Genomic DNA, 16,475 nt, shown 5'->3' on the forward strand with positions numbered 1-16,475 from the left:
TCCTTGCAAGCAGGATAGAGGATCATAAACAAATTTGTGTTGAATGAATAAACAAATGAAACAATAAATAGATCACGAACTAAGTATCACAAACTCTTGATTATCAGAGGTTTCTAGGTAGCTTAAAAAATAGTGCATATAAAAAAATCAATCCATTTACATGTTAGAAAGCATCTATTATTTGAAATTAGGCTTTAGGCAAAAATAGATTCTAAAATATCCCTACTGTAATGCAGTAATACTTGTTTTCCTCCTCACCCACTCTTTGCCAATAGCCCCTCATTAAAGCAAAAGATTTCTTTGTCCCAAGGACCTAGTCCAGTGATATGTACTTGGTAGGTACTTTGTAAACCTTTACAAAACCAAACTAATACTACTAATGAAAATGTCTAAGAGAGAAAGCTACAGGCAGTTCTGTCAAAAACAGAGATCCATGTAATGTTTATACCCTGGTTAAAAATAGAGCAATCAGTGATATAAAGGTTAGTCCTTTCTGGGCCACTGAAGAGTGATTCAGTGTATAAATATGGTTCAGGCTTGGGTTTATTTAACAAAATTTTAAACATAGGTATCTCCGGTTGTGCTATGGAATCATCAAAGTGATGAATATAATTTAAAGTTAAATTTAAATAAATTCAGGCCTAGGAAGCCAGCCTCCAAACCTGTTCACTGATTTAATTTTAATTTCAAACTTAAATAAAGTCTTATTTCTAATTTTTTAAAAATAAAGGCAAATTCACAATTACAAGGGACAGTGTTTCTTGTCACATATTCAGCAGCTACCAAATCATTATGGTCTATGTATAGTCCAAAAGAAGTCTTTAAAGTTAGAAATGCTTTTCTTAGGAACTCTATTATAACTTGAGCTATAACTTTCATGAAGACACTCTAAAAACAAAGAGAAATCCTTACCTCTTGCAATTAAATTTCAATAAGAATTTCAATTATACGGAGCATTGGATTTTTCCTGTAACCCTCATATTAAATTTTGTGCTCAGTATTAAAGGAATTAAAGTCAATTTCTTTACCAGTGCATTATGGGGAACACAAATTAAGATGGAAAAATGAACTGGGAATAAGCATGCAAATATTGTGCATTCATATTCTTATACAGCATAATCTGTAAATCTGGTACTAATGAGACTCAAGATTTAAATGGCTGAAGAATGTTTTTAGTGAATTATTGTCAATCAATGCCTCTGTTCCAGGATAAATGTAATCTTGAAAGGCAAAACACCTATTATTACAAATTCCTAACTAAGTACAGTACTTCATTATTTCAAAATGTCACTGTCAATTTATAGAGTAACAGATAAACATCTTTCCACCATATATCTGAATGCCTTTCCTTCAGAGTAAATGAAACACTGACTATTAAGAAAAAGAATAAACTATTTTTATAGCAATAGAAGATACCTAGTGAGCATTAAAACTCTATAAACTAATTACAGTGCTCCAAATTTTCATATTTGTTAATGTGGATATACTGGGTTTCATTTTTTTAAAATATTTTAAAATTTATCTGTTTGGTTTGTTTTTAAGAGACAGGGTCTCACTCTGTCACCCAGACTGGAGTATAGTGGTGCAAGCATAGCTCACTACAGCCTTCAACTTGTGGGCTCAAGTGATTCTCCCACCTGAGCTTTCTGAGTAGCTAGGACTACAGGCATGCACCACCATGCCCAGCTATTGTTTTAAAATTTTTTTTGTAGAGATGGGGCCTTGCTATGTTGCCCAGGCTGATCTCAAACTCCTGGCCTTAAGCCATCTTCCTGTCTTGGCCTCCCAAACTGCTGGGATTACAGGTGTGAGCCACTGTGCCAGGCTATACTTGTTACAGGGTGCCACGTTGTTGCCCAGGCTGGAATATAATGGCATGAACATGGCTCTCTGTAGCCTCAGCTCTTCAAGTAGCTGGGACTACAGGCACGCAACACCACCCCTGGTTAATTTTTGTATTTTTTGTAGAGATGGGGTTTCACCATGCTGCCCAGACTGGTCTCTTACATCCTCAGCTCAAGTGATCTACCCACCTTGGCCTCCCAAAGTGTTGGGATTACAGGTGTGAGCCACCTCCTGGCCCTGGCCAGGTTTTATATCATTGTAATCAAATATATTTTTTTCAAGTTACTTTATTTTATGTAAATTCAAATGTTCATTTACTCAATCGCTTAACAAACATTTACTAAGTGCTAACTTTGTCCTAGGTACACTGTTAGGGGACAGACTTACAGACATGAATATGGTATGACTCTTGCCCTTAACAAACTCACAGTTCAATGTAATACAGGGATAAGTAAATTAAATACAACAGTTCAGGGTTATATTAAAATTGTCTATATGTTTCACATTTGCAATACCTAAAGGATAGTCTATTAAAACTATCCTTAGAAACTTTTCATCATTCTTCAGAAATAAAACTCTCCCTTACTTGTTCTAGGGAAATCTTTTAAAAAGAAATTTAAAACAGATAAATTAAAAATGATAATCTTACCAATATCTGTGAACATAACATCTCAAATTAATAAATGCTAATATTTGTTTCATATTTTAAGGCTATTTTCTAAATCCAGAAATTTCTTGAATGATCCAAGTAATAATGACTTCTTGAGATAATTATTTATAGCTCCTACCAGCTATATGGCCTTGGGCAAATTTACTTAACTTTGACTCCCAGTGTTTTCATCTGAAAAGGATAGATAATCATAACAATCTGTGCTAGATTATCTGCCATTTACCCGCTCGGGATCCATGTTCTCTACACAGCTTTTTGCCCATGGAGGCTCTCCTACCTTCCAGCTTCTAATTAGGCTAAATTAATAGGGATACTAGCAGAAGATTAGAGAAGGAAGGTGAAGCTATTCCCTAGTTTCCTCTCTGTTAGGCCACCAAGATTGGCTATATCCCTCTGTCAGATGCAGTCCTCTCCATATAGCACCCTCTCCTAGGCTTTCAGGCCTAGAGATGATAATGGTTCCCTTTAGCCTTGGGGTCTATATGATCTTCTGTTGATTATTTTTTTGAGACAGATTCTCATTCTGTCACCCAGGCTGGAGTGCAGTGGCATGATCTTGGCTCACTGCAACCTCCACCTCCCAGGTTCAAGCGATTATCCTGCCTCAGCCTCCTGAGTAGCTGGGATTACAGGCACATGCCACCATGCCCAGCTAATTTTTGTATTTTTAGTAGAGACGGGGTTTCACCATGTTGGCCAAGCTAGTCTTGAACTCAGTGATCGACCTACCTCAGCCTCCCAAAGTGCTGGGACTACAGGTGTGAGCCCCTGCACCCAGCCTCTTCTGTTGATTTTTGAAAACCCTGCCCACATTTTTAAAAATGGTCACCTTATTAAACTCTTCTTAAATAACCTAGTTTAAAAGTGTCTATTTACTGCCAGAACACTGACTGATACACAACTTCATGGGTTATTTTGAGGATCATATGAGATGATGATTAGTGCTTAGCACAGTGCCTAGCACATAATAAATACTAGGTAAGTATTGAACACTATTGTCATCAATAATGCTTTTATTATTATTTTATTTGAGGTTCTATGTTCATGTTATCTATAACACCTGAATATGTCTAGGAGGTTGAGAAAACACCTGAATATGTTTAGGAAGTTGAGAAATTCAGAATGCTGGAGATCTTTTGCTAATTCTCACAGTACTTCAAAAATATATTCAAATGTAAAATGGGTTTATTGCTAATTAAGCTCAATATTTAAAAAGAGTAAGAGGACTGTAAAAGTGAGTTTGATAAAATCCATATAGTAGACATAATTTCCTGGACTACAGTTTCTTCTATAAACATGCTTCTGAACTAATTTCTTGCAAATCGACTTCCTATAACCACCCCAAATCTAGCAAAGTGTAAACAGTCCATAAATTAAAACAAATTATTGGGTCTTGGGGTCATAAAAAGAATGGACTGAAAGGTATACTCCATAGCATGAAAACCCTTGGTAAATTTGGAAATGCATCTTCATCATCCTTATTTATCAATCATATCATAGGCATGTACCATCATTTGACAAATTACCTCATCAAAATCCTGTTAAAGATCTGCATAACACAGCCATAAAAAATGATGAGTTCATGTCCTTTGTAGGGACATGGATGAAACTGGAAATCATCATTCTCAGTAAACTATCGCAAGGACAAAAAACCAAACACCACATGTTCTCACTCATAGGTGGGAACTGAACAATGAGAACTCATGGACACGGGAAGGGGAACATCACACTCCGGGGACTGTTGTGGGGTGGGGGAGGGGGGAGGGACAGCATTAGGAGATATACCTAATGCTAAATGACGAGTTAATGGGTGCAGCAAAACAACATGGCACATGGATACATATGTAACAAACCTGCACATTGTGCACATGTACCCTAAAACCTAAAGTATAATAATAAACAAAACAAAACAAAAAATCTGCATAACCTTACCTCGTCCTTTATATCTTCCTGTTGTTGGGCTGTGAAGATCTCCATTGCAGCCATGAGTCTCATCATTAACTCATCTACTGTTGTGTTCCCTAAAAACATATAGAGATTGCCAAACTTTAAGCTTTTTATATATAACTTCAAATTATTAAAGTATTAGAAACTGGAAAGTCATTCTAGAATTAACCAGAAAGGAATAATCAGTCTAAAAATATTACAGTTAAAATACTTTTGTGGTTTTATTGAAATGTTTCATATGTTCAGTAAGAAAGAGTAGTATACTGGCAGTTGAAATTTCAGAACAGTTATATTTGAGGGAGCAGTTTCTTAATGAGAAGGACTTTTAGCACCACATAGAAGAATGTCCAAATCATGAAGTTCAAAAGTTCTGTCAAATTATGAAAACATATCTAGTTAATAACACTAGCAACAACTATCAATTGTTTACATATCACTGATAAGGCTAAGCACTTTTATACCATCTCATTTAATCTGTACAACAAATCTATGAAGGATCCATTATGATTTGGTTTTAAAGAGAAGAAAAATGAGTCTTAGCTCAAAAAAACCTGTCTGACTAAGGCCAAGCTGGTTAAGTGGTGAGGCCAGAATCTGAAACCAGAAGAAGCTGACTCAAAGCCTGTCCTCTTTGCCGTCCACCTCAATCTATTACCTTTACTTAGAATTATCTTCTGTCACCAAAAATCCTCCAGTGAAAGAAATAGTAATTCAATTTCCGAAAAAAGTGATTTCTTTTTTTTTTGCCCAATTGATATTTCTCCCTTTCAGCTGCTTTTAAATGACTCTTATGATCGTTATAGAGAAGGTATTTTTAATGTTTGATTTTCCTTAATGTCATTTTATTCCAACCAAGTCCACAACAAACATATAGCACATATGTGCCATTTCCTGAACACATTTAAGTCATTGTTATTTGCTTGGGATGTACCTACAAGAGAAAAATTCATGAGGATATATAAAGATATGACAATTCTCTTCTCTCAAACCTACAGGCAGAAAGAGTTAGGTTTTCTCCAAGGCTTGAGAAGGGATCTTCTTCCTCATTAATGCAATGGCCACCAACAGGACAATAAAGACCAAGCATTCTTGCTGGCATTTTTCCAGAGGGCTTGACTAACATGATCTTTCAGTGGTCCTTTCCCTAATTATCCTTATGACCATTGGCAGCATGGGTTTAGGGAACATCTATGGTCCTTGGCAAAAGAAATGATCGAATTTGTTCACATCAGTACTACTCAGTAAATGAGCTACAGGACAAATGTTATCTTGGCACTAAGAAAACAGAACTGGTTTTATAGTCAGAGTTCTAACTCTAATTCCATTACTTATAAGCTATATAATCTAGTACCTGGAAATTGGCACATGACAAAGGCTTTAATGAATATTTATTCAATAAACAAATAAATGAATAAGTGAATAAATGGACTGTAGCTCTCTAAGGATCAATTTCCTTTTCTCAAAACAGAGATAACACTATGTAATGTTCTTAGAAGGAGTGGAGATAATGTAAAGTATACACAAATCGTTGGTAGTTAATATTAATAGATATGACAGATGACAAAAGAAGTTTAGGAGCACCTTCGATGTAGATTTTTTATTCTTTTGAGACAGGGTCTCGCTTTGTTGCCCAGGTCTCAAGTGATCCTCCCACCTCAGCCTCCCAAGTAGCTGGGATTATAGGTATGTGCCACCACACCTAGCCAATGCAGATTTTATTATTGGGCAAGTCTCTGGGTTTCTATGTTTTATTTAAAAACTGTAGTGGCTAAGACTCAGAGCATGGGAAATGGGTACTATATGGAGTATACTGGAATCATCAGTGGGAAAATACTACAGTTGTATATAGGTTGACTACACACTGGCCATTAATTTTTAGGCTTAAGTCACTGCTTATCAGCTATGTTTTAGCCCTAACTGGAAGGATCCATTGCCAAACTGGACTTGTAGGTACTTCATACTTAAGCCCTTATCGATCAAAGACAGAGAAAAAGTATACCAGTTAATGCAGTTCAGGGCAAACTTACTCTTTATAGTTGATTGCAGCAGTTCTCAAACTTTTTGGTCTCAGGACCCCTTTACACTGTTAAAAATTACTGAGATCCCCAAAGAACTTTTGTTTATGTGGATTATGGCTATTAACATTTACTGTGTTAGAAATTAAAATAGAAATATTTAAAATAAATTTATCAATCCATTTAAAAGTAACAATAATAAACCCATTACATGCTAATATAAATATTACATTTTTATGAAACATGACTATTTTCCAAAAGAAAAAGTTTAGTGAGAAGAGCAGCATTGTAACATTTTTGCAAATCTCTGTAATGTGTGTGCTTAATAGAAAACAACCGTATTCTGTATTCTCGTACCTACATCTACACTAACCAGTTACAATATATTGTACTGGTTGAAATTTACGAAGAAAATCTGGTCACACAAAGATATGTAGTTGGAAAAGGGAGAAGTATTTTCATAAACGTGGATATTCTTTGATAATACACTTAAACTGACAAGTGTAAGTTTTCTTCAAATTAGATGCACATGGAATTTGAAACCATATCAATGAAATCTGTGTACTCTGTTACATTAAAATCTATTGCCCTTTGAAAGGATCTTTTATCTATACATGATTTTATAATATACATTGGTCATTTGTAAAATATTGGTTCACTGAGTTATGCATTTCTCTGCTGAATGCTGACACACTTCATTATAGGATATTAAAAAAAAAAATCACAGAAAACATCTTGGCAACTACCCAGACTACATAAGCATAGCTTGCCTGTCAGTAATATTTTCAAGTAAAAATAATTTCTGTAAGAAATAAAAAGCAAGTATTTCAGTGTAAGCAACCACACCAGTGCTTTTCTTCGAGACCACCAGTATACTTTAGTATGCAGCAGAAGTGCTTTACCCATACCTCCCATTGTGCCACACAAACTATTAAAAGGGTTAAAATTTAATAAAAGTAATAATTTTTACTGCTTCATCAAAGACATTCTTAAGGCTTTTTCTTTTCTAACTAAATACATGGCAATGAAGAATAGGACTACTATTGCAGTTTTGTGTTATGGCTTTGATTCGTGCTAAGGTGCCAGGAGTTTTTATAAACTATTCCTTTTGAGCTACTAGTGCAAATGTCAACACAGTAAAGAAGGCAAAAAAAAAAAGAAAGTCTTATTACAGTTAGGAAAATAATTTTGACCTTACAGATATCCTAAAAGGGTCTAGTCTGATGTCTACAAACCACACCTTGAGAACCATTAGTTCTTGCAACATTGCCTCTGACAGGGAAAGCAGGAATGAAGTGTTATCTTCATTATCCATTTACCCTATGCAAATCAGTTCCCCTGGAGGTCTTTTTAAACACTGTTTATGAAATCGAATGCTCTAGCTATAGAGAAAACATAAAATGCTAGAGGTCTGGTTTTATTTGGGTTTTAAAGGCACTGCAATTTACACATATCCCCTCCTCCCAATCAGACTTAAATGGAGGCAGAAATTAGCATCACAGATACAGTTTTAGCTTGAGGCACTTGAAAAACCTTTTCCCCAGTGGCATAGAGAAGATACACTGTTCAACCTAAGCTTTGTAATGAACAAGGTAATATTTTACACCAACCCTTGGAGTGCATTAGGAACAGTAAACAAAACAAAATCATTCACTTCTTTTTTGGTAAAGAATGTGCACTGTGGTTAAATTCACAGGCATCCGACAGCTTTATGCTTCAGGGTTGCACCTTAAACATGGAATCATACAAATAAGAAGAAACAACTGTCACTGTGAAAAATTCAATCTTCAATATACAGTGACTGGATTTTCTATATAACTAAAGATAAGTACTTCTTCCAATTAATCAACATTACAACAACAAATCAATATAAATAGAAATGTCACACTTGACAACTGATTATGTCCTAATTGCTAATTATATAATTTAGCAATTCTGAACATTTAACTTGAACATCCTGTGCCCCAAGGGTTGTGCAATTTTATTAAGACGTTTCTTTTAGATTTTCATGCAGCATATTATTTTTTACAGCACCTATACTTTTTGAAGACATTTTTCAGGATGTTCTATATTTTCAAATGCAAACATATTTACTAATAGAAATATTGTCAGCTTCGGCAGAAAAACTATAAAGTTATCACATACCAAGGCTTTACTCTCCTTGTGACATGTACTTTACCTTGTATCACATTCAACACTTCATTAGATGATCGCTTTCCCATAATAATCAGGAAAAGCGGAAACTGATCTGTTTTTTGAGTCCGAATGGTTTGTGCCACAACACTGCCAAAGTGTCTATTGCACATAGTGAGAAATCTAAAAGGAGACAAAATACAAAGTAAGTTTTGCTTTGTAGTTTAATAGATTTACTAGTACTTCAACAAAGAACTCATTGTGTTATTAGTTATGTTAAATTAGACAGCCTGCCTGATATCAATATGTAAAATCTTGCTATATTGAGTTTTCAAACATATCTGACATAATACAGAAGTGATTATCATATAGAAAAGCAGGAAGCATACCCTAAACGCTGTCTGGGGCTGACAGCATAGGATTCTTAGTCTTTTTTATTTATTTGTTTATTTTTTGAGACAGAGTCTCTCTCTGTCGCCCAGGCTGGAGTACAGTGTTGTGATCTCGGCTCACTGAAACCCCCGCCTCCCGGGTTCAAGCAATTTTCTGCCTCAGCCTCCTGAGTAGCTGTGATTACAAGCTCCCGCCACCACACCTGGCTAATTTTTTTTTGTATTTTTAGTAGAGACGGGGTTTCACTATCTTGGCCAGTATGGTCTTGAACTCCTGACCTTGTGATCCACCTGCCTCGGCCTCCCAAAGTGCTGGGATTAGAGGCATGAACCACTGCGCCCGGCAGGATTCTTAGCCTTAAACACTACAACACTACCTTTAAACCATGAGAAAAACAAACTAAATTAATTTCAAGAGGATAAAATTTCTTAAATAGAATAATATAGTGTTATACAAAGATAAATTGACTAGCATCATCCTAAAAAACAGAATTTAGCAACATTTTCACAAGTCTTCAGAATCAAGAACTGTACTTTACAATTATGTTTTCTCCAGTAGTAGTAGGTCTTTTAGTTTCATACTTAGCATGAGATAAAAATAATAATTCTAAGCTTTTGACCAAAAAAAGCTCTGAGATATTAGCATACTGAAGTCTAGCATTAGTATTCTTAACACGATCTGGAATAAATGAAAAAACTGATAAAGCTTTTCTCTTCTATTAGAGGACTGTTTGAAATTAGCATTTCTTTCAAGAGAAAAGGGTAGCTTATGATATGTTTTCAGATCTGATGGTAAAAAGTAAATGTCATAATAATAATGAATTATGAAAGACCAAATGCAAATATAGAATGCTTTAATAAGATCCAATTTAATAAAGTCTGTAAAAATAATGGACTTTTAATAACACAGGTCACAAAAGGCAAAACAGTGGAAATTCTGGGGACTAGCCACTGGTACTGGCTTATTAATTCTTAATTATGTTCATGAAAGGCAACTTAAATCGTGTGTTTTCTTATGCCTTATGATAATATTTTAGGTAACAACTCCTCTGAAATGTATGTTCTAGCTGATGAGCAAAGTCCTGTCATCACATGCATTAGAAGGTAAATCTATTTGAAAAGACAAACGGCATTAAAATGTCATGTATTCAGATTCATTTGATATCCAAATTCAAAACAGAATCAAACCTCTTAATTTTTAAAGCCAATACATTTTGTCTATAGAAATTCATCTCAGAAATTTAGACTGAACCCTCCATAAAATCTGTGCTATGACTACAGAAAGTAGGTGCTGTTAAGGGCCACTAGAACTGTTGGCAAGAGTGTTAAGTTAGCACCATTGCAATAAGTTCATTGGAAGGTAGATTGAAGAGCAATAGCCAGACCTCATGGCAATTTCATATCCGTGCCACCATGAAAATTCAAATTCTCACATTCCACAACTATGATGGGATAAAAGGTGCTCGAGCAGCCTAACCTTCTATGCCAAATTTCACACCTATACAGCTTAACTCATCGATGGGGATGTATAGATTGTGAGACTAGAAAATTAGGATCTTTTTGTGCTTTTTTCTAAAATATTTTGAGTCAGTCTTGACTCTGGCCTGATCACTGGCAACCTCTAAAATAAAAAGATGTCAAAAAAATAGTTGGAACGTCATTTCCTACAAAAGGGAGTAAGTCCTTGTTGCTTTCACACCAATGGATTAATTAAGCAGATATAACAAATTACCTGCCCATAAGTGCTATTAAGTACTAGCTAAACAGGAAATCTACCAAAAAAAGAAAGAACAAAGAAATAAAGGAAAGAAAGAGAGAGAAGAGAAATAAAAAAAAGGAAAAGCAGGCAAGTTTAGTGGTTTTAAGAATTCCATCTCAAGATAATTTTGCCTGGAAATTGTGTACTTCCCATATTCTTTTTGTGAAAATGGGCAAGAAGATAAAATAATTATGAAAATGTAAGTATCTTATTGGGCATAAAATATTATATAACAAAACTTTCACCACCATACAAAGCACATTTGAGGTGCAGATCGCAAAGCACACAGCCATTCAATAAATTATAAAAAAACAACAACAAAGTGATCAATTTTCTGCTAGTTATTGGAAAATCACTCTAATTTTTTGGAAGTAGTTGAGAGATACACAGGGATCACACAACCAGCTGACACTTTATGGTAGCCTTAACCAACAATTTGTTCTAATCAAAGAGAGACTTAAAATTTTAATTAATCTGATCAATCTTCCTAAAATATGAATTATGTTTGAGATTTTCAAATTGCAATCATCAAGAGCCTGTAGGGCCGATGGACAGTATGAAATTGTAAAAGTTCCTACTTGTCAGTTCATTCCATTATAATTAATAAGAAGGTGGTACTTCATGGTACAGATGTCAAATCTTTCTCATGGCTAGGAGACTCTGCTTCTTGCTCCCAAGATCATTCATGTGCAGGGCTACCATTCATAACACTACCAGCAGCAAAAAATTCAGTTAAAAACATTAGAAGGAAAATAGATGGGGAAAAACCAGTCATTTTAAGATAAAATGCATGGTTCTCATAATTGTGGTATTTTCTTCCTTTTGAAGAGATAAAAGTGTACCAGTACACCCAGTGGCAGGGCCAGAGTTGTCAACCCAACTGCACATGGCATTCATCAGAGTTAGATGTCGTGAAGGGATAAATGGTTTCCATAAGTAAATTCTTGCAATCTCAAACCCAAAGTGGGGAAGCAAGGGCAAACCACTATAACAAAGGGAAATGGCTCTGTTTTTAAATAATACAATTTCTGAATAAATCAAACAGCCTACCCACCATAGAACATTTGAGGAGAGGACTAACAAGTTGCCAAATCAACCCAAGGCCAAATGTTAAAATTACAAATTTGAAAAGACAAAGAATAAATGCCCTCACTAAAGGAATGATACAAGGGAAGGAGGGAGAGAAGGATGAAGGAAGGGTTGAGGCAATGAGTGCAACGAAATACTTAATCATAAGTCAGATATACTTTTATATTTTCCAGTTCTTGCTATTAGAAAACTGGTAAGATAAGATGAAATGGTTTTAATCTAAAGTTTGGAGAGAAATATAAACAGAATATCTGATGGTTAGCATATATTAATCACATAAAATTTTTCATTGCTGAAGCATAGATATTTCTATCTTGTTAATGGAAACCAGGATTACTAATAAATCAGATATGGCAAAAAGTAATCTTGTTTAAATTCAAAACAGGATATTGTTTAATTTCTTTCAACTTAAGTCATAATTACCTAAGTTACTGGTTTTTACCAAGCTGTACTCTCACATAAAATATATATTAAATGGAACCTAGCAATTTAGGGGAAGGGAGATGAAATTCCACAAATGCTCACTGCCTACCTACCGTATACCAGGTACTGTAAAAGGAAGAATATTTGATAAAAAATAGAGGGCACAAAACTGTCAACTACTCTATTTAAGTGTTCCTGATTACTACATATTTCAGTGTGATTCCCACGAGTTTAAAAGAGCCTCAGATATAAAGTGGGAATAACACTTACCTTTAAAACACTTGTCTTCTTGTAAGGATGAAATAAGTTAAGATACAGAAAACACTTGGACTTGTGCCTCAAATATGGTAGGCTCTTAAAATTGGTCGCTATTTTACTATTATTAAATGCATAATAACATTTAACACTTTTATCATCATTTCTTTTAGGATTAAAAATGATAGTTTATAGCTACAGGCCAGCTCTAAGAGACTTTATTTTGCACAGGAAGACACATTAGCAAAGATTTGTTGACTAAACCAACACTGTCACTGTTTTTTTTTTTTTTCATTCAGAAAATGAATGGGCAGGTATCAATATTTAGAAATAAGACAAGACATTATAGATGCTGCATTTGTACAATACCACAAAATTTTAAACATTTACAACTGGATACAAAACTAAAATCACTATTTTCTTTTAAATACATTTATATTTAATCACAACATGGCGAAAGGTCAAGGGGGAAGTGGATCCATGTGGAAAGGGCATCCTCTCTTTATAACAACTTGCTCTCCTGGGAAGACATCCATTCCTGGGATTACTAAACTAGCTTAATGAGAACAAGAGGGAGACCCCCCCTACCATGAGAATAGTCAAGGACATGGTGGGTCCATGACCCAGACATCTCCCATTAGGCTCCATCTCTTAAAGGTTGCACCTCCCAACATTTCCATACTAGGAATTAAGGTTCCCATATGAGTTTCGGTGGGGATGCTCAAACCATAGCATAATCCTAAATCTTTGGTTTAAACTAAACTAAGTTAGGAAAACAGAGCGTATGACTAAGCTAGGGGAAACTAAAGGTAAAGGCAGTGATCCTAAACCTTTAGTGGCCTATAAATCACCTAGGGAACTTATTTAAAAGGCAAGTTCCTCAGCCCCATTCCCCCAGAGAAGGTGATTCAAAAGATTTGGGGTGAGGTTCAGGAAACAGCCTTTTTAATATGTCTCCAACCCCACCCCAGATAATTTTGATGCAAGTGATTAATGGCCACACTTTGAGACACATTGCTTTCTGGACACAGGACTCTCTTTGTAAGACTTTAATCTGTCTCTGAAGGCAGTTCTTAAAAGAAGTCATCATAAAAATGTTTTGGGCAATGACAGCTTCACTGGACCAAGTGTCTGGTCTCCTGAGGCAACCACTTTAAAAATATTAATTCCCACTTGCTTCATTTATATGGGTAAACTCCAATCTGATCTGAAAAAATACTAATAAATACCTCAAAAGTCTGTGAGCTCCATGTGATGGAGGGAAAACGAAGCAGGGAAGGGGAAGTTGTAATATAAAATAGAGTGGTCAGGGAAAGTCTCAATGAAATGCTGACATTTGATCAGACTCAAAAGAGGTGAAGGAGGAAATGAAATATTTGTCTCAGGGAAGAGAATTTCAGGTGTAGAGAACGGCAAATAAAAGACATTGAAGTTGGAAACTATCTAGCATATTTGAAAGGTAACAAGGAGGTTACTACAGTTGGAGCAGAGTGAAGCATAAAAGACAAAAATTGATGAGTTTTATTACACTTACATGGTAAAACACACACATACACACACACACACACACACCTCACAGAAAAAAAACAAAAACAAAAACACCATAACTAGGCCAAAAGATAAATAATAAACGGGGAAATTTTCTGAATTCCAAACCATAAAAAAGAGGCCAATTTACTCATTATATATAGAATTCTTACAAACTAGTAAGTAAAAGATCAACAAAAAATAAAGTTTCTAGAAATGGAAATAGTAATAGCACATAAGCATGTTAAAAAGATATGTAAAATTACACATACTGAATTTGCTCCTAATTAAAGTTACATATATATATTCGAGATGGAGTCTTATTCTGTCACCCAGGCTGGAGTGCAGTGACGCCATCTTGGCTTACTGCAACCTCTGCCTCCCGAGTGATTCTCCTGCCTCAGCCTCCCAAGTAGCTGAGATTATAGGTATGTGCCACCATGCCTGGCTAATTTTTGTATTTTTAGTAGAGACGGGGTTTCACTATGTTGGCCAGGCTGGTCTTGAACTCCTGATCTCAAGTGATCCACCTGCCTTGGCCTCCCAAAGTGCTGGGATTATACAGGTGTGAGCCACCATGCCCGCCTAAAGCTATATTAAAAAAAAAAAAAGAAAAAAGAAAAAAAAAATTTTTCACCTGTCAGATTAGTAAAGAAAAAGAAAACTGGCTTTGGCAAGGTTACAGGAAAACCAGGAAAAAGTCACTACTATACACGGATAGTATAAGTGAAACGGATACAATTCCTTCATGGGCAATTTGCCAATAAAAATTATAAATGCATACATACTCTTAACCAAGCATTTAGTCTATAGACATATTTTCATGTGGAAATCACCTATGTACACACAGTTAATTACTGGATGTTTGTAACAGCAGAATACTGGGTGTAACCCATCAATTACTGGATGCAGTAGCTCACACCAGTAATCCCAGCACTTTGGGAAGACAAGGTAGGGGGAGGAAATTGCTTAAGCCCAGGAGTTGAAGACCAACCTGGGTAACAAAGCAAGACCTGCCTCTACAAAAAATAAAAAAATTAGCTGGCATGGTGGCATATGCCTATAGTCCCAGCTACTTGGGAAGCTGGGGCAGAAGGATCGCTTGAGGCCAGGAGTTGGAGGTTACAGTGAGCCATGATCATGCCACTGCACTCCAGCCTGGGCAACAGAGTGAGACCCTGTGTCTAAATCAATCAATCTTGGTTAAATAAAATTACAGTATATTATGGAATTTAGAGATACTATGTAGCCATTAAATAGATTTCTTTATAACTGATATGGAATATCTTTATGAAGTAATGTTAGTGATAAAAGGAAGGTATTAAATTATGTTTACCATTTGTGTAAAACTGGGGAAAAATAAATACATATTAATTTGGTTTCTTTCTTTTTTTTTTTTTTTTTTTTTTTTTCGTGAGACAATCTCGCTCTGTCGCCCAGGCTGGAATGCAGTGGTGCAATCTCGGCTCACTGCAACCTTTGCCTCCTGGGTTCAAGCGATTCTCCTGCCTCAGCTGAGTAGCTGGGATTACAGGCACGCGCCACCACGCCTGGCTAATTTTTGTATTTTTAGTAGAGATGGGGTTTCACCATGTTGGTCAGATTGGTCTCGAACTCCTGACCTTGTGATCCGCCTGCCTCAGCCTCCCAAAGTGCTGAGATCACAGGCGTGAGACACCGCACCCAGCCATTAATTTGTTTATATACAAAATAACCTCTGGATGGATAAATAAGAATGTTGCCTCTGGGGAGGGTCACACAGATATGGGTTTAAGAAGGAGACTTTTTATTACATACCTTTCTATGCCTTTGAATTTTGATTAATGTGAATGTGTTAGCCAATCATAAAACTGGTAAAAGAGCAAGTCCCTTACATGAAGAAAAACTGCATATAATCCCAAACCTTTAACAGTGTTAATCACATTTTTCTATTTTACATGAGTCTTCTGTTCAAATCTATCTTTTTTGCAGTGGTGTGATATTGGCTCACTGCAACCTCCGCCTCACGGGCTCCAGTGATCCTCCTACCTCAGCCTTTGGAGTAGCAGGGACTACAGGTAAGCGCCACCAGGCCTGGATAATTTTCGTTTTTTTTTTTTGTAGAGATGGGTTTCACTGCATTGCCCAGGCTGGTCTTGAACTCATGGGCTCAAGCAATCCACTGGCCTCAGCCTCCCAAACTGCTGGGATTACAGGCATGAGCCACCATACCCGGACCTCAGATTTTTTTCTAAATGGACAGTATAATGCCTCACCATGCAAATGCACATATTGTATGCATGTTGGAGAACCCAAACCAAAGGTAATTTTAAGAAAACACAGGATGAGATTTTGGGAGAATTTAACCTAAAAAAGCATATCTCATCTGCCTGAGGCTTCCAGTAACAGTGAACTGTTAAATTATCTCAATAGATTAGTAG

The 16,475-nt window shown here is 35.9% G+C and overlaps 1 protein-coding gene across 4 annotated transcripts in view; it reads right to left on the reverse strand.

The window, feature by feature from the left end:
* Positions 1-16,475, reverse strand: part of FAF1 (Fas associated factor 1) — a 523,525-nt gene that overhangs the window by 98,966 nt on the left and 408,084 nt on the right. For all 4 annotated transcript variants that reach the window (XR_009214639.1, XR_009214638.1, XM_032160807.2 and 1 more), the window contains exons 14-15: positions 8,657-8,793; positions 4,448-4,536 (exon numbers count right to left, since the gene is read on the reverse strand). Coding sequence is in view for 2 of the 4 variants with exons in the window: in XM_032160807.2 (XP_032016698.1) it covers positions 4,448-4,536; positions 8,657-8,793 (226 nt within the window). In the remaining 2 variants the exon portion in view is untranslated. The remainder of the gene's footprint in view (positions 1-4,447; positions 4,537-8,656; positions 8,794-16,475) is intronic.

This window comes from Hylobates moloch, unplaced genomic scaffold (assembly GCF_009828535.3).
Source record: "Hylobates moloch isolate HMO894 unplaced genomic scaffold, HMol_V3 SCAFFOLD_8, whole genome shotgun sequence".
Taxonomy (NCBI): Eukaryota; Metazoa; Chordata; class Mammalia; order Primates; family Hylobatidae; genus Hylobates; species Hylobates moloch.